The sequence below is a fragment of the Melospiza georgiana genome, chromosome 4 (assembly GCF_028018845.1).
Source record: "Melospiza georgiana isolate bMelGeo1 chromosome 4, bMelGeo1.pri, whole genome shotgun sequence".
NCBI lineage: Eukaryota > Metazoa > Chordata > Aves > Passeriformes > Passerellidae > Melospiza > Melospiza georgiana.
Window position 1 is genome coordinate 6,317,042 of NC_080433.1, and position 25,417 is coordinate 6,342,458.

At 39.5% G+C, this 25,417-nt stretch overlaps 1 protein-coding gene across 8 annotated transcripts in view; it reads left to right on the plus strand.

Annotated features, from left to right (window-relative positions):
• Positions 1-22,736, plus strand: part of CELF2 (CUGBP Elav-like family member 2) — a 553,419-nt gene extending 530,683 nt beyond the window's left edge. For 4 of the 8 annotated variants that reach the window (XM_058022005.1, XM_058022001.1, XM_058021997.1 and 1 more), the window contains 3 exons: positions 4,856-5,053; positions 8,398-8,541; positions 13,338-22,736. In XM_058022005.1, coding sequence (XP_057877988.1) covers positions 4,856-5,053; positions 8,398-8,541; positions 13,338-13,465 — 470 coding nt within the window. In that variant the 3' untranslated portion in view covers positions 13,466-22,736. The remainder of the gene's footprint in view (positions 1-4,855; positions 5,054-8,397; positions 8,542-13,337) is intronic. The other 4 variants (XM_058021998.1, XM_058022000.1, XM_058022003.1 and 1 more) reach the window with 1 other exon arrangement.
• Positions 22,737-25,417: the final 2,681 nt, after the last annotated feature.

Sequence of the window (25,417 nt, forward strand, 5' to 3'; positions counted from 1 at the left end):
TTTCCTGATCACTCAGTCATTCACACTCAAACTCACCTGGGAGATTGATTGCCTTTAACCTCATGTTCAGTAAGTCTGATGCTCCACACTGACATGGCTCAAGCAAGCCCATAAAAAATATTCACTGCCCATGGACATTCCTGTGCAGCAAACTGAGAATTGAGTGACATGCTTCTAGCTGGGGAATTAGCAAATCCAAAACATAAATCAAGTAGAGCTTAACCCCAAAATTAATCAGGAGGTGGCACTGGGCTTGGGCATTGATTTATAGAGAGTTTTGAAGAGTTGCTCTGCCTAAGCCAAGTCCTGCCCTGCGCATGAGAATCACATGGAGAATGTTTTCCACACTGAACTCACTAGAAGACTTTTATCTGTTTTCTCAGTCCTGTCTGGGTCTGTGGAAAGAAGCTGTTCTATGGAGGCTGATAGTGCTGTCATTGTAGAGAGAAGCATTTTTTAAAGCTGTCTGGAGCCTTAAATAAAGTGGAGTATAGTAAGTTTAGGTGTCTCCAAGGTTTTGGCAGCAGTTGTGGCAGCACTAAGTGTGGGGATTTAGTCTTTTCTCAGTTATTCTTGGAGCACCTAAAACTTTAAATGGCAAAACATTACACTGCCTGCTTTGAGCATGTAAATTTAAGAATTCTTAGTACCAAAAAGAATTATGAATTATGAGGAAAAATTACTAAAGAGGGAGGAAGCAATTCTTTGCAATTAAGAAAGAAGACCATACCTTCAGAATACTGGACAGCTATGGCACAGTATTTGTGTGTGACCCCAGGGCACTCACTTAGCCTTTTTGCCCCCTTATTTACATCTGTAAAATAGAGATAAAACTATTCATGACAGACTTGAAGGCGCTTGAAAAGCACTTTGAGAGACCTTTGGACTTGCCAAGCTTTGTTGCTTTTGTATTATGTAGAGAAACTCAGAAAAGTAGAAGGCCATAGATGAGAGGCTCCAAAAGGTTATTTCACAGAAGGGAGGAAGGGACCAGAGTTCAGTGTGTGACTGAGGTGCACTGGTAGAGATAATAAAGAGATGGCAGAGATGCGTAACAGCAGATTTCATAAAAATGCAGGAACAGAAAGTGTTGGGTGCTTCCTGCAGCTGTGCTGTGCTGTGTGTGCCACACATGGGCTGTGGGTGCCCTTCCCAGGAGCTGTGGGCTGGGCTGTCTGGCTGATGGCTGATCTGGAGTGGGAAGTGCTATTGATTCCAGGGGAAAGGAGGGGGAGGATGCTGCCCACTGCAACACAGAGCATGTTTATCTAATAGGCCAATGACTCACGAAAGATAACATGGTATCCTAATGCTACCTCTGTTATCAAGTTATTTCAACGCTCTAATAAAAGGAGAGATACAAGCTGCTTTATCAGGAACCTTTAGTTTAACCAGGCCAGCATGTACAAGCAGAGGCACAAATCTAAGTACACAACAGCAGAACAGGCAACAGTCAGCCTCAGCATCAAATTATTAGCAGTAGTAATATTTAATATATAATATAGTGTATATTGTACATTTATTATAAAAATATTGTTGATATTGCTTTTGTTATTATTATTGTCATTATAATGTTTTCAATGCCACTCTATCACTCACCCTCCTGAACTGGGTAGAGGAGAGAAAATATAACAAAAGGTTTGGGAATTGAGATAAGAGCAGAGAGATAACTTACCAGCTACCATCACAGGCAGAACACTCCTGGAAATTAGTTTAATTATTAATAAGTTTAATTTATTACCAATCAATTCTGAATAGAATAATGAGAAATTAAGCCAAATCTTAAAAACACCTTCTCCCCACTCCTATATTCCTCCCAGGATTAACATTATTCCTGAATTCTCCACCCACTGTCCCCAGTGGTGCAGGAGGACAGGGAATGGGGGTTGCAGTCAGTTCATCACAGATCGTTCCTGCAGCTCCTTCCTCCTCAGGGTTGGACTCCTCAATTGCTCATCTGCTCCTTCAGTGTGGGTCCCTTTCTTGAGGCTGCAGCACTCCACAAATTGCTCTAGTGTGGGTCTGTTCCATGGCACGTCCCTTCAGGAACAGGCTGTTCCAGACTGGGTCCCCCACATGGTCACAGGTGTTGACAGCAAACCCACTGCAGTGCAATCCTCTCTCCACAGGTGCTGCCAGGAGCTCTGCCTTCCTGTGGGGCCGCAGCCTTCTCTGGGCACCCGCCTGCTCTGGTGTGGGCTCCCCCATGGGCTGCAGGGGATCTCTGCTCCCCCATGGAGCCCCATGGGCTGCAGGGCACAGCGGCCTCACCCTGGGCTGCCCCAGGGGCTCCAGGGCAATCTCAGCTCCTGCCCCTCCTTCTCCATGGACCTTCAAGAGCTGTTTCCCTCACACATTCTCACTCCTCTCTTCTCTATCTGCAGTTACCACGGCACAGGGTTTTTTCTTCTCTTTACCAAGTCACCTCAGAGGTGTCACTGATGGGCTCAGCCTTGGCCAGTGGCAGGTCCATCTTGGAGCCATGTGGCATTGGCTCTGTAGGGGAGGCTTCCAGCAGCTTCTCAGAGAAACCATCCCTTTATCCCCCCCACCACCACCCAAACCCAATGCAGTTTTATAACTGGAACCATTATACAAGAAATACCCAGGTCTGTTGAGCTCTGACAGGGGTTTTTGTTCGAAGCAGTGGCAGCCAGTTCCTCCCATCAGGGTACAGTGATGCTCTGAAGTGGGGTGGAGGGGAAAGAGAAGTCTTCAAAGTGAGATATTTTATTAAGGCTAAGAATATTACATCTCTGTCAAGTGTTTAGTCACACAAATTATAGTAAGATCAAAAGGTATAATTTATGCAGTACAATTCTCTTAATTGGCACAGAGTCTGGTGGAGCCAAAAAGGTGCCACTTGAGCAATTGTCCTGATTATTGGAGACTCATAGGAATATGCTTTTCAAATCTACATAAGAGGCAGAAGGATACTGGGGTCAGCATCTTTATCCTCCTCTGTCAATGCTGGATAATTCCCTGCAGTATTCTTCCTGTATCTAAATTACACATGTGATAAGGTTTCTGCCATCTTCCTTGAAGGCTGTTTCCCAGTCTAATAGATTTAATTATTAATTTACTATAAAGTGTCCTCTGCTTAATTTCCCCACTTTTGCCCAATTTACATACCAACTCTTGTTATTGCTCTGAAATTAAGCCCTTTCCTTCTCTTTATTGTTCCTCTCTTTGGGGTCTTAATATGACACCACCACATCTTCACCCACCATTTTACCAGTCAAAACATTAGACAATGTCTAAGAAATGATTGCTGGTGTTTCTAGGTGCCACCCCCATTTTTCTAGGACTGATCCTCTGTATCTCTATGGGCCTGTTAAGCCCTTTAAGTTATTTGTGAGCTGCTCACCAAGAAACTGAGGAGCTGGGATGGCTGATTGTGTAGAAAACGTGCTCTGACTCTCAGTCCCGATGTGCTCTCAGAGCTCAGGCTGACACAGGCTGGGTGTGTGGAAGATGAGCAGAGCTCTGAACCCTGCCATGCTTTCAACTTCCAACAGCAAATTCACTTTTTCTGGGGATTTCTGAAAGACATGCTAGCACTGTTAACTTCAACATAACTCATTTTGGAGTCATGCTGAGCGATAGAAGCAGAGGAGGGAAGCTGTAGCTCAGGAGTTTGTCCACCATCAAATCAGAGTAGTACAACTCCTTATGCAGCCCACACTGTTTGCACGGATCAGGGATGTCATTTTCTGCACAGCTAGCAATCCCATCTGAAATTTCCTCTTTAGCAGCCATCCCAGGTAAATTACTCTGTTACTTATCAGGATGGAGAATTGCTGTAAGTTAAAAAAAAAAAGTGACTCGGCTTCCCTTGTGAAGAAAAACATTGCTAGAAATAAATGCTTTTGTTTCTTCATGAAAGGTGCCTAGTCTGGAGGAAGCATTTTTAGTCACTCTGGGTGTGCTGCTGTTCATCTCTGGTGGAGTGGCTGGAGTAACGGGAGGAGGAAGGTGGAAGCAAAGAGCATCACAGTCCATCTTTCTACCACAAGCCCAAGAGACAAAGCCTGTAATTGTGTAGAGGGTTATATGGAGGGTTATTTTAGTTTAAAAAGGCCTGTTTAAAATGCAGTTAATTAGGTGTCACTATAGAACATGAAATAACACAACGTGCATACACTGCTGTTCTCAAGACAAAAAAGGGATGTTTATTTTCTGACTCCAACATTTATAGATTTCCAAAAGTGACAGTGAATTGGAGGGTGAAAGTGCCCCCTCTCCAATGACACTGGACAAACCAATAGTCCATCAAATTTCTCCTCCTCCATAAAAGAATGCAAAACAATAAGTTATTTACAGCAAGTGTGTGAGAAAGTTTGTTACAAGAATGTTATCATCAGAAGGCTAAGAAAATCTCAAAAAATCAGGGCAACAATTAGGGTTCTCTGCTTGCTCTGTATAACCCAAATACTTCTGATCTGGTGCTGTCATGGCTGTTGCTGAAGACCCTGGTCAGAGAGAGGGGGTTTCCTCACAGACTGCTTTTTCCACAGACAAGGACAGAGGTCAAACAGGTCCCACACTGCCAGCCTCAGACACCCACAGCAGAAGCACAGGTGTCGAGGTGGATGAGCAGAGAGGCTCTCAGGAGCACAGAGCTGTAGTACTTGCCAGTAGCAGGCTGCATGCGAGTCCATTTGACTGTGCAACCCTTGTGCTGAAGTGACCCTGATGCCAAAGTCGTGTTTCTTTGTCCTCAGTCCCATATTTGGTGACGTGCCGAGCTGCATGCACTGCTGTCGTCCTCAGTGTCGTATAATACCAACGACTTTCGGAAAGCACTAATGAACAAGTGCAATTTCTTTTCTCTATTGTTGGGTTTTTTGTAAAGTTGCTCAAATGCTCTCAGGTATGGCGGCCCTGAACGGAGGACTCGGCGCCACAGGCCTGACGAACGGCACGGCCGGCACCATGGACGCGCTCACCCAGGCCTACTCAGGAATCCAGCAGTACGCGGCCGCCGCGCTGCCCACCCTCTACAGCCAGAGCCTGCTGCAGCAGCAGAGCGCCGCGGGCAGCCAGAAGGAAGGTAAGTTCTCGGCAGGTTGCAGTTGGTCGCAACCCCGAGACACGTGAAAAGTCTCTGCTTTGGCCTGCATGTTCGAAGAATGAGTCAGAGCTCTTCAGTTCTCGGTGTCAGAGTTGTTTATTGTATCTTATCTATAAAAATTTTTCAGCAGGACAGACAGAGGCACTCTGCCTGCCCCCAGGGCAGTGTTATCTCTTTATACTACAAACTACGTATAACATGTTTACAATTACTTTCCAACACCTATCACCTATGTTAGACAGTGAGCTTCTACTCTAAACCTATCCCAAAGTGCCAACATCACAGCAGAAGATGGAGGTAGAGAAGAAGAAGAAAGGCTGGACACACCCAAGTCCCTCCATCTTGTCCCCAAAACCCCTATTCTAAAAACCCCAAAATCTACTTTTTCACTTTGTGATAATTTTATTATTACAGTACTTAAACTTCTGTGGCTTTCAGGTCTCCATACAAAGCTGGTAATTTGCTCCACGGGTCATAATCAAACCCACAGGTGTTCTGGGCTGTGTGCCAGGGTCTCTGAGCCCCCTGGCAGGGGTCCTGGCAACTCTGGAGACCCAGAGGGATGTACTGAGTTCTGACAGTAAGTGCCCACGCCAGCAGACCCAGCCCGAGCTGTGCCATGCAGCTGTTTCCTCCTGGAGGCTTCATGGAAGGCCTCAGGCAGTCTAATCTGTGATTTCTTCTTCCTCCATTTTCTTCCTGCTTGCCACTGTCACCTTCTTTGATGTCTAATGTGTTTCACTTTTCAGCCATCAAGTTATGCTTTGCCACGCATTCTTATATAAAAGCATTTACCACCTACCATATAAAAACCACTAACAAAAATCATCCCTCTGTGGATGCAATTTTTCCTTCTGGTTTCCATTTTCTGTCATAGGGGAGTTAATCTGATTGAGGTTTTGAGCTAATGACAAGATCCGTTTTCACTTTGAGTGGTTCTTTGCTTAATTGTGGGTCTTGTGAGGAAGCAGCTAAGTGAATGATTGCGCCCCTCTCCCCACACCAACAGCAAATAAACCTCAGGAAGTTATTGCTAAGAATAAATGAATACTAATTACAAGGTGTTTAGGAAAATGAGGCTACCCTTTTCCCCTCTTCCGTTCCCCTTCATGCTTCCCAGGCATTTTCAGGGGGGTTGTTTCTGTTTTCATTGCTTTCTCCTGTCCTAATTTCCAGCTAATTCTACAAAGACAGGAAAATACTGCATGCTTTCTAAGACTGTATCTATGTTGTCACTGCTGCTCTTGCCAAGGATAAGCTTTGGAAATAAACCTAGTATAATATCCTCAAGAGAAATCTTTTTTATCCTCTTTTGAAATAGTATTTTGTACTGTTATGGGATGTGTTTCCTAGGAAGACAAATTTGGCATTCCCCCAGCTAGTTATTGTATAGGGACGCTGGAGTTAAAATGTATATTTTCTCTCAAGTTTTTTCTTTCATTTGCTGCTCAAAGCTTAAATTATTTAAAATGAAAGGGGATTTTTTTTAAATCTTTTTTTCCATATTTTTTGTTTTCTGCATTTATCTTTCCCCTCAGGCCCTTTGGTCAGTGACAATAGACTATTTGACACCAGAAAAAAATTGTTTATTTGGTGTCATTGCAAGATACGTAGTGAAGGACAGCTTGATTTTTTTTTCTAGCTATTTTAATTTTTCTCTGTTTAGAAACATTCAAATCAACTTAGGTTTATTTTTATTTTTATGAATTGCCAGCATCCTTTTTAAAACACAGTGGTTTTGTTATATATCTGTATCTTGTATCTGTTAGTAGGTGGTTAAGTAATTCAAGTGAGTGAATTCCAGTACTGAATACTGACAGCAATGTTTTGTCTCTTACCATGATTTCTGATGGAAGAGTCTGGAGTGGTTGAGGATAAACAAATACCAGAGAAAAATGCTATATAAATATTAAATGCTGAAGCACAGTGAACTGCCTTGTGCATATGCTCTTAAATATTATTTAGCAATTTTTCCCCCTACTATTTTAAAGAACATTATTTGCTGGGAATGAGAGTTTACTTGTGACAAGAAGAAAAAAGTTCCAAGTGACAAGTTTTTTCATCTTTTTTTTTCCCTGCCTCCCCAGAATTATTTTTTTTAAATCTAATTAATTTATCTCCTCCTTTTGGGCAAATTTGCTACCTTTTCCTTCAGGCTGAAAGCGAGCAGCCAGCCTGATTCTGTGTGGGAGAGGGGAGGCTCCATGGCTCTGTTGCAGAAGGAACTCTGTAAATCTCATGAGCACTTTCCTCTTCCTCTCCAGAAAACCAAGAACATCACATCTGAGACACATTTAGGTTCCACTAAGCAAGGGAATATGTAATCAGGCTATTCTAGGTGTGCTTTTAGCAGAAATGCTTGTTCCCTTTGTGTACCACTTGCACTGCTGGTGCCTGCATGGAGGCTCCATCATGTATCCCACTCTTGCTGCCATCCATTGCTCATTTCCAGTGTGCTGCCATTGAGCTAGGGGGAAAAAATAACCTATCAGTATTAGGATGAATGTTTTAACCTACACCTGAAATAATACATATCTCAGATCTTGTCTGCAAGGAAAATATTCAAAGCACCTTTGAGTTTACACCTTTGTTTGCAAACTGAGCTAAGTCTAAAGCCACTTAACTGCAACACAACTACTTAATTTTGAACTTCTTTTAAAGATTTGCTTTACAAAGCTCTTTGCAGGAGACAGATCTTTGTATGTTGGATTTATATTTAAAAAAAAAAAGCTCATTTTGAAATGAGTCAGTACAAATTTAATGTCTTTTTGTCACTGACTTCACTGACTTTTAAGTCACGAGGTGTGCTTCTTCTTACTATTTTTATTCCTATCTGCAGCATTTTCTTGCGCTTTGAGTTTAAATCTGTGGTATCAAATCTGAGCTCACCTGCTTCCATTTCCATAAGTTCCTGCAACTGGAATTAAACTGACAAACCCATGCAGGTGTTGGAAGCAGCAGAGGAGTCCTTGTGCAGTTCTTGGGGCATTCTGAGAGCCAATACATTCTGTACCTGTTTTCCTAACGTTAATTACACTGAAAGACACTCATGTAAATTGAAGAAAGAGATTTAACTACTTCTGTAGTAGAGTTATGAAATAAACACTTTTCAAAGTAAACATTTTTCAAGATGGGATGCTCAAGAGCTGCATTTCAGCTGTGCTCTTTTGATGATCCACTTGCTTTTGTTCCTTCAGAGTTAGAAAGTGAAATGCTTTCTGACCACCAGCTTCAGTAAGTATTATGGAAAAACAGATTAAATGTAGCACTTGTAATAGCTGTTTTCATACTTCTTTTTTTTTATTTATTTTATTTTCCTAAAGGTCCAGAAGGGGCAAACCTCTTTATTTACCACCTCCCCCAGGAGTTTGGAGACCAGGACATTCTGCAGATGTTCATGCCTTTTGGAAATGTTATCTCTGCTAAAGTCTTCATTGACAAACAGACCAATTTGAGCAAGTGCTTTGGTATGTCAAATTTAATAAATCCAACCATAAAAGCCGCATGCACTATACTGAAAAGGGTCCAGGAAAGAAAATTAACAGCAGTGTGAGAAATGTCATACTGGAAAATCATTCGAAAAATAATAGACTGTTAATCCTCAAATGAGCAGGAAGATGCAAAGACAAACTACTTCTAACTAAAAATTGGATATGAAAAAAAAACCAATAATAATCTTCCAGTCTGACATCTCGCATGAATGTGTCAAGTACATAAAACTAATTACACCCTATGTGGGGGAATGTCATTTAGTATACTATTAAATTGCCTTATTATGGATACCTAATTATTCTCTATTGTATAGCTGAGCCACTTAAAAAAAGCTCTATGTTTAACCCATTGCTTCTACATTACAGGAATTTCTTTCTTCTGAATTAAGTACAAGATTTTGCAATTAGTGACTGAATGGTGTGTACATGTAGTTCAGAATATTCTGCAGACAGCTGATGTCTGGCTGTGCAGCTCTGGCTGTTGTGGGTGGGTCCCAGTGTGTTATGGAAGGTGGCATCTCCCTCACCTTAGGGCAGGGATGACGAGAGCCTCACAAGATCAGTGTCAAGTTTCCCAGAGAATACTTGGAGCTGTCAGAAAATTAGATCACAGCAGAGGAAGAGATGATGTGTTGGTATCCTAAAATAGTTTTAGGGTTGATTAGGAGGGATGATGTATTTGGAATAGCAGAGATGCACCAGTTCAGTGCTTTGATGGAGTGAAGCAGAGAATGTCAGTGTGTGGTAAGCTTTTGGAGCATTGGTCTCATAATTATGGTCTTATACAAGACACAGTGAGGATTTAGGAGGAGGAAGGAATCTCCTAAACATGAGTTTTGTAAGGGTTGATGTAAAATACTGGAATTTTCTTTAAAGTGGCAATTCTTTCCCAGAGCAAAGGAATGCACCTGTATATGTGACAAAAGAGGAATGGACAGTACACTTGGAAAGTTGATTCAGTTCACAGAAAGAGTGTGACATTCTTTCTGCATTTTCCCACAGTCTTTCAGTTCATTTTTTAAGCATTCACCTGTTTAGGCTTTACAAAAAATTATTCATATCTAGACCAGCATAGTCCAGCCTGTGTCTGCAATGGGTTAAAGCAGTCCCTGAGGCTCTTGCAAATTTGAAAAGTGGAATTGAAATGGACTCCCCATTGATCTGAAGCCAGTTCTGTTAGTATGTTGGGGGTTACAAAATCGTTGTTGAGGTCTCCAGGAATCTTGATGAAAAGACAAATCAAGCTATGTTAATCAAAATGCAGCAATTGTGCTGACTGCTGAAAGAATGTAAATCAGTTTGGGCAGGTGGCTGAATTCATCAGATCGTTTCCCATACTTGCTTTTTGTGCATTTTCTTTTACTCTTTGATTACCTTCTTACACATTTGCCTGGGTTTGTGGGACACAATTGCCTAAATTAGTGATGCACCAAAATTATCTTCTTTAAGGGAAAATGGAGGTGTCAAATCCCAATGGATGGAGGAAACCTCCTTTTGGTATTAGGCAGCTCTCACTGATATTTCTATTTCTCAGTCTTACTTCCCAGATACTCTGCTACCAGGGAGGGAGCTCTGCTTTAAAAACAAAAAGTAGAAGTGGCAGATGAAGCTGAGTTTTCTGATTAGTGGGTGACTGTTTGGTGATGCTGCAAATCACAGGCAAAGCCAGAATTAGTCCTGCTGGTTTAATGTACAGGCAAGGTCTGCATGCACCTCCTCAGCTTTATTACCAAGAATTGTCTAATTTTTTTTTTTGGTCCTATATTTGTGTTTCAAAAAGCTTTTTTTTTTCTTTTTCTCTCCTCCCACCCAAAAACTATGACAATAATGCTGCTGAAGAACCCATTTCTCTGCTGAATCATTTACCAACTGCACTTGGTACAGTTTGGGTTTGGGTTTTTTATTTGTTGGTTTGGTTTGGTCTTTTTGCTCCTAGTAATAGTAATTGTAATTGTAATAATTTGCACATGCTTAGGGCTTCCTACTCTGGAGTTTCCAATCTCCTGCCCAAAGGAGGAGAAAGTCAAATTACAGATGGGAACAGGTTGAACATCCAAAAGGTGTAAAGATTGTCCAAGTCTGTCTGGCAGAAATGGGAAGGTTTATTCTGAGTAAGTGATAGACAGTGATGAATCTTTATGTAAAACTGCTTCACAAAATGAAAAATTTCATTTCTGTGCAGAAAAATGACTTAGGCATATTTTCTTTTCTTGTCCAACCTAAAATGAATGTTCAAAGGATTAAATGATGATGAGGACGACAGAACAGTGTGTTTACACCTGGAAGTGCTCTTCCATGAGTTCTCACATGCTCCACGGGCTTTAATTGATTCAGCAGACAAAGGGTGTCACTATTCCAGCTTATCTCTTGCCTTTCATAAATGTTACAATAAGAAAAATGAGATATGGAAGTAAGGCAGAGGAGGGGGAACTCAGTTACATCAATGCAGAAATACAGTCAGCCTTATAGCAAAATTGTTACTTGAATGATGAAAATTATTTATCCTGATTATAGAGCTACTCAAAGATCTAAAACAAAAATCAGAATTGTCATGACAGGATCTTTGAGAATTAATAAAAAACATCATTCTGACTGTATGTAACCTGTGGTTTAAAATTCAGACAAAAAATGATGAATGGGTGCAATCAGAAAAATACAAATAAAGGGAAGGAATTCTAGATTCTTCAGTAAGATTTATAAATGAAGGTTCTCAATAAGGAAGAAGATGAGAGCGTAACAAGCTAATGCAGGTATTGCATTCTGTGTAGAGAGACAGATTGTGAATCCAAATAAGAATTGAATGACAGGGGCTGATGCCAGCAGTGTGCTTCCTTCTCTTCATTCACCATCCACAGATGCCAAGTGACAAGTTTAGATCACTTGCTTACTTTCCAGGTGGATAAAACTAGGTGCAAAGGAAAGGAATTGATGATAAGTTCATAGCAGTAATGAGAATAAAGTGAAGGTCAGGGAAGCTGTAGAGGGAAATGCTGAATTGTGAAGGTGGGTAGGAGCAGCTACACCTCAGCTGTGGAGCACCTGCCTGGACAGTGCTACAGCTGCCCCCCAACTCCTGCCAGTTCCCTTTGCTTTGAGGCAATCCTAGAGCTCAGGCAGGGAGACACAGGACACAGAGCTAAGGTAATGATTGGGGTAATGTGAACAGACAGGGTCTCCTAGAACCAAATAGGGGAAAGGAAGAAAGGAAGAGAGTGATGAAGCTCTTCAGGATCTGGCAATAAATTTAAGAGGGAATGACCTCAGGGAGAAAGTGAGGAAGTGGTAAGAGTTACTAAAACCAAGGAAGGTATGGAGGAACATTTATTATCCCTTAAGGAGGTAACAAATACTCAACCACAGGACAATATGGATAGAGCATATTGGCTTTGGCCAGGAGAAGGTTGGCAGAGGTTTAAATGAGAGGTGGTTTTGAGTGGAAGGAACAGAAGACAGCCTGAGCTGTCAGACAAGAGTCTTAACTTAAATAGTTTGGTGAAGCTGATTTAAGGTGAAGCCATAGGGATGATCTATGAAGGAGAACAGCTGGACAAGGATACCTTGAGAAGGGGGGAAGATTCTATGCAGTGGGGAAAGCAAAATAACACTCTGACTCTGCAATTGGAAGAGGGCAGCAGTGCAAGAGCCATAAAAGGATAGGTTAAAGTAGAGGTAAAAAGAAGTAATGAATCCAAGAAGTACACAGGCACTAAGCACAAACGAATGAAGCTGGTTGAGGAAAGAGAGGCACTGAGAAGCCCCTGTGTTAGGACTGAAGACAAAGTGTGTGGCATCCCTGCTTTAGGAGAGTGAGGGGATACATGTTAAGGCAAATTCAAGGGGAAAGAAGAGGGAGCATTTCAAAGCAGATGCACAGCAGCAGGCTGAGTGCAGTAATAATTAGCCCAAGCTGAGGCAGAGCAGCAGTTAGGTGAGCTTTGCAATTACAAGTGGGAGGCCCAGATATGAAAATGAACTTTGAGCTTCCAGAATCAGGGAGATTTGAATATATTATGAACAGAACATTTTCAGTCTCCCAGGGAAAAGAAATCTGAGCCAGGCCAGCCATTCTGAATTACCCAAGCAAGCATTATCCTCCTAGTTAGTGCTCACATGCAAGGAGCAGATCTTGGAGTTCTCATCAAACCCTACCATTGTCTTTATGATGCTGCTTAATTTTGATGTTTGCGTACCCCTTTGGGGACCAAGAGACTGAATTAACTAACATTAAGGTACCCTGAGATCTTGAAATGGAAGGAGCTGTAAAATTACAAAATATTAATATTGCAACTGTCCTAGGCTGAGCCCAAGGAGATGAGGGTTCCATAACACACATGAACTCACGCCCAGGTGTGCCAGTGGGTTTAGGAATTTTGGGGGTTGATTCTGTAACCAGGCTTGCTGTTTCAGCTTCCCTTTTGCAGACTGGCCTAAATAGCACTTCCTAATAGACTGGGAGGTATGTAGATACAACACTGAAAAGTGTTACAGTAATAAATATCTTCGGTCTCTAAGGTAGGTATATAAATAACAAAATGGAAACTGCATTGCACCAAAATTGGCCAACTGCATCCCAGCTAGTAAAGAAACATTATGTAGGTAAAGAGGAAGGCAAAAGGAAACGGGAGAGGAAATGGGATCTGAAATGTGATCAAAGAACTAATTGAAAGCCAGGTGAATGTGTCAAATAAATAGCAATCATAAGATTCTAACTAAGTGCCTCCTGACATTTGTTGTAACCCAGAGCTGACTTTCTCTCCCGTTGTGTCCCGCAGGTTTTGTTAGCTATGACAATCCGGTCTCTGCACAAGCAGCTATCCAGGCTATGAACGGCTTTCAGATTGGCATGAAACGCTTGAAGGTTCAGCTGAAACGCTCCAAAAATGACAGCAAACCTTACTGATCTTAACCCCAGATGCTTACTGCTCTTATTTTAGCTTTCTTAGGGTAAGTCCCATGAGCAAACCTGTCCTCTGCAGGGGGGTTAAGAAAGAACATAGAGCCAACCTTCACCAAGGGACAGTTATTTTTACAGTTACCACTTCCATCTCCCCACTTGTCCTTACTGCACTTGGCTCCCATTTCCTTGCCAAGTAATTACTGAGTTGTGTTACTGTATTTTGTTTTGCAGCATAATTTATCTCCTTTTCGAAACGAAAATAAATGTCTTGAAATTCCAAACAGCACACACACACAGACACAAAAAAAATGTGCAATTTAACTCTGTGAACCCTGGTGCCATTAGCACACAATAAAAGTTGTTTTCTATGGATGGATCGTATTTTACCAGGGTGGCACCAGCAGTTTATAGGTTAAACAAAATGGCCTCATGCCAGTTGAAGCACTTATTTTGCAACAAAAATTGAAATAAGTCTTTCCACTACATCAACTTGTTTTTTGAGAAGATCTGATTTTTTTTCGGTTCAAATCAACGTATTGTTATATATTAGTCTGATTTTACACTGGTCGTCTTTATATTTCATTTTTTTTAAGTTCTTGTTTTTTTGGAAAGGATTAATGTAAAAAAGATTTAGAGATCTGTTTCTAAAGCTACAGGGTTTAAAATAAAAAAAATAAAATAAAATGAGTGACAATACTTGATGTTTCTTGAGAGATAAATTTAATAATAATAAAAAAAAGAAAGCCACAGGCCTGTAAATTTTATTTGTAAAAAGCATTTCTATTTTTATACAAAATTTTTACTGCCTCAGAAATAATGGAATTTATTTATTGCCTATTGTTAACTTATTGGATACCTAAAGAGCAGCTCTCTATGCTAGCTAGATCCTTTGAAGTAGTCTCTAGAGTAATTGTGCCAAGAATGGGCGCTTTTTCACTGTTGAACCCTCCACCCTTTGCAGTTCATGCTTTTATCCTCTTGTTTGTATTTGTCTGGTTATTTTGTTCGTAGTTTCCATTACCTAGTTTAAAGTTCGGTTGTCTGACCCTTTCCCTCCCCCTGCCCCCCCTGTACCTTTCTGTTACATTTGTAGAAACTGGTTCTTTCCTCTCTTTTTCTCCCCAAAGAGGAATCCATTCTCTCTGACTCCTTTCAGATGGATTCTTTTGGGGCTCCATTGTGTTCTTGTTGACAAGTATTGTAAGTTAATGCAAATTATGTGAACAGCTCGTAGGCTCTACTGATAAAAGATTTGCATTAGTTTTCTCCTGCACCCATAAAAGTGATTTTGTTTGTGCTGCATAGATTCTGTGTAACTTTTTTTCCTCTTCCTTGTTTTTTCCCTAGACATCTCCATGCCCGTTAGCCCATCGTTTGCCTAGCATGTCCCTGTGGCGTCTCAAAAAAAAAAAAGTTTCATCGTCCCGTCATTGTTTCTGATGTCTTTCTGACCTCACATCATATTTGGTTCTCCTACTGACCTAGTTTGACCTTTGAAATTTGCATGTGACCTCATCTAGCTATGAATTCTGGGAAGTCAATGTGAAAAAACATTGCTGCATTCATGCAAGACTGAAATTTATTATTAGATAAATTAATGATAGGATTTAAAAACAACCTGTGGCAAAATGTTTTTTCTTTCTTTCCTTTTTGTTTCTTCAGTTTTGGTTTCTGGTTTTCTTCTTTCCTTGTAGTTTTTGTTTCATTTAGTTTGGGTTTTTTTGTTTGGGTATTTTTCTTGGTTGATTTTTGGTTTTGGTTTTTTTTTTTTTTTTCATTTCGTAAAAAAAAAAATAAAAAAAAAACAGACTTGAAAGTATTATACAGGGATTGGCATTCTGCCTGGTCACTGGTGACAATAGCAATATGTGTCCAGAGGCACAGAATGTTGGTTTCTAACAGACTACTTCCAAAACAGTTTGAGAAATAAAACTGTCTGATTTTAAGTCTCTAGAGGTCTGTAATAGTTTTTACATTTTTCAGGCAGTGTAAAGTTTTTTGATAAGGCCATTTTAGGTGGCTCACTTTCTCATTAAAGTATATATATAGAACCACTTTTTGTAGATTAGTATAAGAAAATATTTACCCTGTTTTAGGGCAAATGCTACCTACTTGTGTCACCTTTTGCTGAACTGACTCACAGTTAGACAATCCATGGTTTAATGCACATGAAATTACCTATATTTTATACTGTTTCAATGTACAGAAGAAAGGTTACTGTAAAATGTGTTACGTTGGTGCTTCTGTGAATTAAGTTGTGGTTTCATCATGAGTCTTATGGTCTTAAGTGTTCTATGTTTATAAAAAGACAAGTTTAAAATTGGTTTACTTGAACAACAAGAACAAAAAGAAGATTCAAAAAAAAACACAAAAAAAAAGTTGTTTGCTTAAAAAAAAAATAATTTCATGTGAAAATGAAAAAATATTCCAGAATAAGTTTGTGTTGGCTTGTGACGCATTGATGTCATTTTTTTATTGTGAACAATTTAGGTGTGTTTGTGTTCAGCAAAATGTGATCAGTTTTTCTTTTAAAGAAAAAAAAATCAGTGAAACTATAGTGCCAAATTCCAAAGGTACTTTCTTCCTAGAGCTTCAGTGTGTTTCTTGTGTGAAGTAATTTGATAACATGGGTATTTTATTATGTGTTTTGTATAAATCCCTAATATTTAAAGAAAAAAAGAGGTTAAAAAGTTTGTTAACTTGCTATCCTGTGGTCTTGTTGCCTGAAATTGTTATTGTTTGTTATTTCTCTTTGATGTTTTTTTGTAAAACATTGTATAAGTGCCCATGTTTCACTTTTTTAACCACTCTGCACACATCAATGCTGTGAAAGCAAACCTCACTATGTATTTTCTTCATATTGTATGGAAACCTCTAAGGTGAGAAAGTTTTGAACTTTTAACCCTTTCCACCCAGAGCTGTCTTGAGTGTTAATACCTTTTATACATTCACCATTTTGCTGTTTATTTTTATATATATATCTATATCTATAAATATATATATACTTAGTTTTTTGTGGTTTATTTAATACATGGTTGAAATCAGAACAATGCACAGGGCAGATCTGAAGGACAAAAATATTTTACTGCTGTCTAAATTTCTTCTGTATCTATAACTAAAATTATTTAAAACCGTAATTAACTTGTGGTTTTCCTTTTTAGATTTTGGGGATTTTGTCTTTTCTTAAAGAGCTTTTAATATGCTGCTGGAATATGCTATTCAGTATTAATAAAATAAAAGAAAAAGAAAACAATTCTTTAATTATCTATTGTATGAGCCACTCCCAACCAGGAGCGGTCAATCCACCATTTGAAAACCTTGAGGAGAAAAAAAAAAAAAAAGAATAATAATATTTTTGTAATTTAAATAAATGAATTTTTGCTTAAATCAGATGCACTAGATCTTCCTGGGTGAAAATTCAGTGTGCACTGCAGTTAAACTACTTTTTATGGATAAAGTTTACATACACTGTAATGTTTGGTGTTATTTGCCATTATTTGTCACGGCAATATCCTGGCTTACTCCCGCAGACACTCGTTCAGAGAGGAGTAACTTTACTCGTGCCCGTGGTCCATGGGAATGTCTGTGTGACTGATGGGGGTGTTTGCTGGAGGAAGCTCTTTGTCAGGAGCCAGAAAAGAGATGCTGGTAGCCCTTTTCACTGCCTTGTAAGTCCGATTGGGTTGCGTTCCTACCGCACAAACAGTGACCAACAACCAAATTCGGTTCTTTGCCACCGGTTCAGCAAATTCATTGCCAATCCAATGTGTGTGAGCAGCAGTACCTGCTACAGGTCATAAAGTGCCATAACTTCTTCCACCTCCTAGTTCTATCTGGTTATATCTGAAGCCACCTAAAATTAAAATCGAAGCCCTATATGAGCAACATCAGCTGGTGCACTCTTGTCTCTCATCCCCAACTTAAATGCTTCTTTATGTAGAGCCCTGGGATGGAAAGGACTAGCCTCTAGTGATGCAAAAAAAGTTTCCTTCTTATAGCACATGCACTTATAAATAAATGATCTATACTTTTCTCACGTTTTTACTACTGCTGGGGCCTTCCTACACCCTTTGAGGGCTATTTTGTACTACTTGCAGCAATTGTGCGTATTCAAAGTATCATCTCACGTACGTTATATTATATATATGTACATATATATATATATATAATATGAGATCATCATTTGGATTGTTTAGAGACTGTTTCACTAATTTTTCTCATTGTACCCACCGTCTAAATTTCCAAAGCTTTTGTAGATGCCCTGGTGTGTCCTGTGGGTTTTCCAGTCCGGTTAGAGCGGTGATGCCTCTGGTCCTTGGGCAGTGTAACTCAACACCAGGCTGCCCTGAATTACTCCACAGGACATTGGCTTAGCAGTGGGAGACGAGGAATGTTTCTGTACTTCCAGGCAACTGAGATGAGTCATTGCTTAGAAAAGTGTCCATCTCTGGAAAATAAAAAAATTTTAAAATTCAAAAATAAAAATAAAATTCAAATACAAAACCAAAAACCCAAACGTACACCTCCTGGGAGGCAAATTATCTACCAGTTCTCTTTCAAAATAATGAAAGGAAAAAGCTGCAAGGGTGCAAGGGCCTAATAAGAGAGGAAGTAAAACAAGGGAAATTGCTTTACAAAATTCTAATCAAAAGACTAGACTAGTTGTTTTATCAAACAAATTAGCTAATTGCAATGAAATGGCAGTCCTCAAAGGAGTAACAAGTTCATCTTTCTTTCACCATAGGGGTTACAGTTCCTTGGCTTGTGCTACTCTGGAATCATTTTACTGTTTCTGTTTTTATTATCTTAAGTGCTAATTAACAAAAGGAAAAAAATATCCTGTAGTTTCATTACCTTTTTGGATAATGTCATACAAAAAGAAAAAAAAAAAAAACAAACCTATGTATTTGTGTTTTTTTCGTGCTGTGGGAATTGTTGTTTGTAGATTAATAATACTATCATTTTGTTTAGAATTACAAACTAGTTTTTAAGTATTGTCTGAGAAAAGCCAAAGTTAATGCAATCTAGTGGAAACTGTAAGACCATTTGAGTATTGTTTCTGTTTTATTGATGCATTTGGATTTTGTTGTTTGATGGAATTTGAGCCAAAAAAAAAAAAAAAAGAACAAAAAAAAGGCAAAAAAAAAGCAGGCTTTCCTATTTCTACAACTTGATTGTACTTATGCATTTTGTACCAGTGGAACTTTTTATACTGGAGATTAAAAAACAAATGGAAATTTTTGTGGCTTACTCTCGTGGGCCCCCTCGATCATGACTGATTTTCAAGTTTGATTTCTGGACGGTAGAAAGAGAGTTGGTTTTGTTTCGAGAATTCAAAACTTTGGCTTGATTTCTTTTTTTCCCTTTGCTTATATCTAGTGTTTAGAATTTTGTCTTAACAAAAGCGGTAAGTTTCACTTTTTATTCTGTATCGTGCAGTTACACAATAAGGTAATTAGAATTAGGAGTACTCGGTCACTTTGCGTGGATAAATGTATTAGTTAAAACGTTAGGGGTTTGCTTTTTTGCTGTTTAGATCAGAGTTTTTTCTGATTCTTCTGTCCTCATTGTGAACATAACCGTGTAGTTGAAACAGTCAGACTTATTTTTGTAACGTATGTTATTGTGTGATGCAGTTTTTTGCTTCTGTCTCCAATATTAAACCATTTTCCTAATACTTGTCTCTCTACTTTGTGTGTTGTATTGTTGGTGGTCATTCTGTGTTGGTAATACATCTGCACACCTCACTGTTTCACGTGCCTGTTTTTTTTTTTTTTTTCTCTATTTGTTGGTTGTGTATACAAAAGATACAGTCGATTCCACCTAAGTGAATAGCTGATTGGGGGGCAAAAGAGGATTTGTACATTTTAGACATATTCTGGTTTCTTTGAATTTTTTTTATTTTTTTTTTTCTCTCTTCCTCCCCCTAGTCATGCCTTATCACTTGGATAATCTCTTGGTGCAGGAAGCATTTTAAATGAGTTCCCTGCAAAGTCCTATTGAAGGTAGCTTTTATTAGCCTTCAAACTGCAAAACCTTCTGCACACAAACACACAGAAGACACCTGAAAAGATTTCTTTTTTTTTTTTTTTTTGCTGTGGCATTTCAGTCAGTCCGGAAAATGTGGATTATGGAGATCATTTCTTCCTAGTTGTTAAAAAAATAATAATAATACTCTGCCACTACGTTGCAGAAGCATATGAAACATTCAAGAAAAGGAGGATATAGCCTTGGGATTTTTTCCAAACTGCACAGTAATCTGATGGCATATGGCGTTAGTCAAACTCTCCCTAGAAACTAATCATGTCTTAACTAGGGCTGGGAGAGTCTGCAAAATCTTACCAGGTGATCAAGCTTGTTATGTGCAGTTGTACATACAATACTTTAAAATATATAGCAAAATCCAAGTGAGCACAGGAAGACTTTCTTGCTAAAGCCAATGGAAGTAAAAAAAAAAAAAAAAAAAAAAAAAAAATTAAAAAAAAGGAGAAATAAATTATGGAAAAAAGATCCCCCGTTGTTCCAATGGGTGATATTTTTGCTGTGGGCTTACAAAGCAGATCATTCTCAGCATTGGCTGATAGTATTACACAAATCTCAAAGGGACTAAAGAAATACCATAGCACTTTTTTTCTCATTATTTTTTACACTTGGCTCTTAGCTTTTTTTATTCTTTCCTTTCCTATAATTTTTTCCTCCTCACAAGAATCTCTCTGCTCTCCCCCAACCGGTGTCTACCACGATGAAATAAAAGCTGCAAAAGAAAAGTCTACGTTGTTCTGGTTTACAGAAAGTCTCTTCTCTCCTCTGATCGCAGATACAAACCTTACAATTTGGAGAGGGGGGGGAAAAAACAAAACAAAACAAAACCAACCAAACCAAACCCAAGGAGGAGAGAGAAGCACTGGTGAGTGCTCTCTGGAATTCAAGCCATACGCCCCCATCCCTTTCCTTTGTCCCACTTTCTGTGATGCTCAGGAATCGAAGACCACTTAAAAGTGCTCTTATGAGACCCAAACGACACTCGTCCCTCTTGTCTCCTCTCCCCTGGTCTCTCTGGCGCTCTGGCTTTGGCTTACACACACACACAGCCCCATCAATACCGTCCAACAAGGTCCTGGCGCACTGGGTGTATCCGTGTGGTGTCAGCAGCGACGTTGGTTCCTGCCTTTGGAAGACTTTTGAAATTTTCTGGTGGCTTGTGAGTTGGCCTGGTTGTTACTGCTCGATCTATTTTTCTGAATTTTTTTTTTTCCTTTTTTTCACTTTTCTGTTTCCATGAGAAGCAAGCAAGCGAAGAGCCTGGAGCGCCCAGTGAGCTCCAGTGCCATCCCACAGGGTCTGTTATCAGAGGTCAGGGGTCCAAGCAGCTCTAGGTTTAACCTAAAACCACAGGAGCCTGTAGCAGACAGCCCAGGCAGGAAAGCAGAACCTGATGGTCAGAATATATCCTGGGTCTTTGACACCTCTAGAGTTTATGATCTCAATTTGGATAATTTTGACACCAGTGGATTCAGTTAAGTAAGTCTTGACTTGCATGATGGATAAATCAGAATTGCTCTCTGGGTTTTTTTTTAGCTTGCTGTGGATGTTTTCTTTTTTTTCTTTTCTCTTTTTTTCCTCCAAACTTGGTCTTAGGAAAGAAACTAGAGCTTTGTGAAGGGTCTTTTCTTCCAAAAATACAACTGAAAAAAAAAAAGACTTATACTGCAGTTAGGTTTCTTTTAAATACTCAGGGCTGAAAGATACAGGGTTTTCTTTCTTTCTTTTTTTTTTTTTTTTTTTTTTTTTTATTTCAACAATGGGGGAAAAATGAGTTCCTTAAAGCAATGCAGCTGAACAGTTTGTCCTGCTTAAACACATGCTTTTAATTTCAATTATGTAAGGCACCTTGCAGTGTTAGCAAAATGTCTCTTTGTTAGCTATATGTGTATCGCCATGGGAAATTACCAAACTGTCACAAGACTCGCTGATTAAAGAATAGCCTGCCAGAGTGTGTGTGCCTTTGCCCAGTGTGACTCTTAGGTATTAGGCTAAGGAAAACAGTTTAACAAAATGTAGTGTGAATCATTCCTGATAAGTGAATAAAGCATTGTGACCAAGCAATCAGATTATTCACTTATCAGGAATCGACTGTACTGATAGTTTGCCTGATCGTTTTTGTTCCTCATCTCTGTTGTAGTTTCACTACTTTGCTGTGTTCTGTTTTTTCTCTCATGCTCTTAGTAAAATCACTGGGAATATCCCTTCGTGTGATCATGAAACGTGCTACTGAGTAACAAATAAAAAAAAAATTTAAATATAAAAATGATATCTTAACAAAATCTATGCACTTGCTATCAGGAACACAATACTGGATGTGTCTTATATATATTGAACTATAATAGTATTCGATTTCTTAAATAAAGCTTAAGAAAGGATTCTGTTGTCTGTAAAATTTTATGAGCATTAAATGGAACAAAAAAATGTTTCTAGGATTGGGCGCTTTTTGTTATATGAAATCTTCCTGGGTATAAGGTCTTTAACCATGCCCAGGCAAATGTTAACTAAAAAATTCGCTTGATATTTCATTAATAATGGAGACTTTGAAAATTAGGCTTACTGAAATCTGTGGGGAGAAAAAGTCTTGCCATTCAGTGACTTGCAGCAAAAGATTCTAAGATGCAGAAATTTTGATCTCTTTCTGTATTTGAAACCAAAACATGCTTGATTTTGCACTAAAATCAAAAAATGGCTAAAATATGTGAATGAGAAAATGCTATAAAACAATACAATACTGGACTTTTTGGTATATGACTTTTTTTCCTCCTGATTCTAGATAGATTTAAAGTTAAAAAATGAAAACCCATATGCTCAAAATTCCACAGATTCCACCCCGGAGGTCAAGGCATCTTTTTGGGGAAGATCCATGGCTTACCGTACGGTTCCTGTATTGAGCCTTCTCTTAAAAAAACATTTTCAAATCAAAACCCATGAATTAAATGGCAATTGAATAGGTAAAACTGTTGAGTACACTGAAAAAAATTATTCTTTCAATGGCTGTATATTTGCCACAAAATTGTAGATTTTAAACAATTTGATTTTTATGGAAATGGCCATAATTCTTGTATTTACCAAGCTTTCAATAATGTCAGCCTTTGGCAGAAAGATCCAGGAGAATGAGGGGAGGGGAGGGAGAGGGGTTGCTTTCTTTTTTTCTTTTGAACTGCATTACTGCCTCACTTTTCATATGCCATTATATTATCTGAAAAAAAAATTAAATTGTGGAAATCTATCTGCTGCTTGTATCCTTCTATTCATGCATATTTAGTAAACATTACAGAGCTCAACATCCAGTGGCCAGGTGCATCAGCCTTGTAAGGCAAAAACACTGCTCCACCAGAGAGGTCACAGGGAAGATTTGCCTTGGTGGGCAGCAGGATGGTCCCATCCATCCCACATCAGCACAGAGCTCAGGTGGGCACCCTGCCCTGCTTTTCACGGGCTGCTGATGTAACACAAATATTAAATAATCTCAATGATTAGCTCATATTTGTATTCCCTCTGATTTTCCTCACTAGCAGACTTTCTTTTTTTTTTCCATTAAAGGGAACTGGAAAGTTGCAGTCATTTTCTGAATCATTTGCCCCTGTTGATAACCTAATTGTTTTACATGAATGCTAATATTTCCCTCTCACACATTTATATCTATCAGCTAAATCAGCAGTAAAGTAAACTCTTCTGGGATACATTCCTATATCAATTAGCAAGGATTTATGCTCCAAAGCACCATTAGCATTAATGGGAGTGTGCTCTTTAGCATAAACAATTGGCAATAGGTCTGGTGGACTTTATTTCATAAACAAAGGAGCATTTGAATGTTTGAGACTTGTTTCCTCAAGACGGCACTTGAGGAAGTGATGTCCCAGCCTCCCCGGCTGCTCTGGGGACATCTCACTCACAGGACATGCATAAATTCCTGAGCTGCCAGCAAAAGGAGACTGTGTCAGTTTGGAAAGTTGGCTGACTTCTGGCACAAAGCTTTGCTGGCGTTTTCCCTTCTGAAAACCTGCCTGTGAACACACCGAGAAAAAATTTCATCATTATCTCCTGTCCCTCCGACCAACAGGCTGAGAAATTGCACTCTGAGCATTTTGTTGTGCCTCAGGATGGAGACCACAGAGGGGAGGGAGGGAATTTGGAAAGGGGCAGGAGGAAGAGCAGACATGAAGCCCTGTAGGAAAGAAACTGGTGGGTCCATCAGCTCCTTCAGCTGTCAGCCTCAGAGCACCATGGAAGCACCATTTCAGTAGAGAGTAGAGGGCACCAGTAAAACACCACGTCTCAGCTTCCACATGCAGGTCAACAGCTTCTCCCTCGCCAATGTCTGATCAACAAACACACAGCCAAAATATTTCAGTCTTAATCTGAAGGCACTGGGAGCTGGGGCAAAAGTCCATCACTCCCCAGAGGTGCATGATCTACTGAATGCCTGCCTGTGCTTCTGCAGATGTTTTCTCTGTAGGTTTTGGCTTTGCTCAGTTCTGCTACATTAAAGAGCCCTTCTGCATCTGCCATTTCCCCCTAAAGGCACTCATAAGCAGGTCTCAAGTTGCTTTTCATCCCTTGTTCATAAAACAAATACATCATGCTCTGGAAGCATCCACACTCAGTAGTGGTTTTTGAGTCCCTGAATAATTTCTGTGCTTTATTTCTGCGACTTTTTCTTTTTTCCCCGACATTCTTTCTAAATTTGGGTTACCAGAGCCAGATATGTCATTTCAACATCAAGTGGTGCAACATGCAGAAATTAAAAATTTCATCCCTACACTACTCCTCTGAATGACACAGCCAGGGATAGCATCAGTCCCTCCAAAAATAACATTCAAAATCGACAAAACACCAAATTAGCAGAATTATTTGGGGCTGCTCCTTTAGGATGCTGAAATCCCTCGGGGTTGCATTGAGCTTCAGGTTCTTGTGTATGTGGTCTGCTGGCCTGTTCTTCCACTTGAAAGCTTCCTTACAACCATACTGAGAGCATTTCTGTGTAACTCCTAGTCCCCTCCAATATTTTCCAGTGTCATTAGCAGTTTTTATATTTACTTCCAAGTCATTATTGAAAATATTCAATAGCATTCAGACCCCCTCTAAAAAAACCAACACTTTGCTACAGCGAGTCTCCTTTGACAGCTTCTTTGTTGACATGTCAGCCCATTCTTAATCCATTTTATGTGCCTTGTATTGATAGGGTAGAATGCTAATTTTTAAATCAGAATCTGTTGTGCTGTCAAACATACAAAAGTCAGAATATATTCCATCTTTGCAATTACTTTTATCGGCCAAAACCTACAATCACATCAAGAATGAAATCCAGTTTGACAACCCTTCCTCCCTTAAAAAACATGTTGATTGGCATTAATTGTTTACCTCATCTTTAATGTGTTTATACCCATATCAATATGTCCATTCTTTTGCCAAATTAATGTCAAACTAGCCAACCATGGGCTGGGCCATCCTTCCTGTCTTTTATCAGTACATGGGAATGTTACATTTCCCATCCCATCTGGGATTCTGCTGGTGTGCTCAAAAATGCCTAAGGGTCCATGTCAAAGGATCAGAGCTCTCTGTCCTACTCTCAGCCCCAGCCAGCTGGGGCTACCACATCTTTAACAAAATGCAGACTCTTACAGAGTTACACCAGAAACCCTTTTAATCTTCTCCTGGCATGTAGGTATGTGAAAGAGGAGAATTTTAGACATTACCTCTCTTTCTGCAGCATAACTAGTTTTCCCATCTCCAAAAGCCTAAGTTCAACAATAAAATAAACACACCTAAAGAAATTTTGGTAGTTGAGTCCTGCCTGCTCACCCAGGTAGAGCTGTCCATTTTGTGTGAAAACACAGGGCAGTGAATGTTTGTTTATATGTGACCTATTATTTAAAGATCAATAGGAAGCATGTGTGAAGGTAAAAT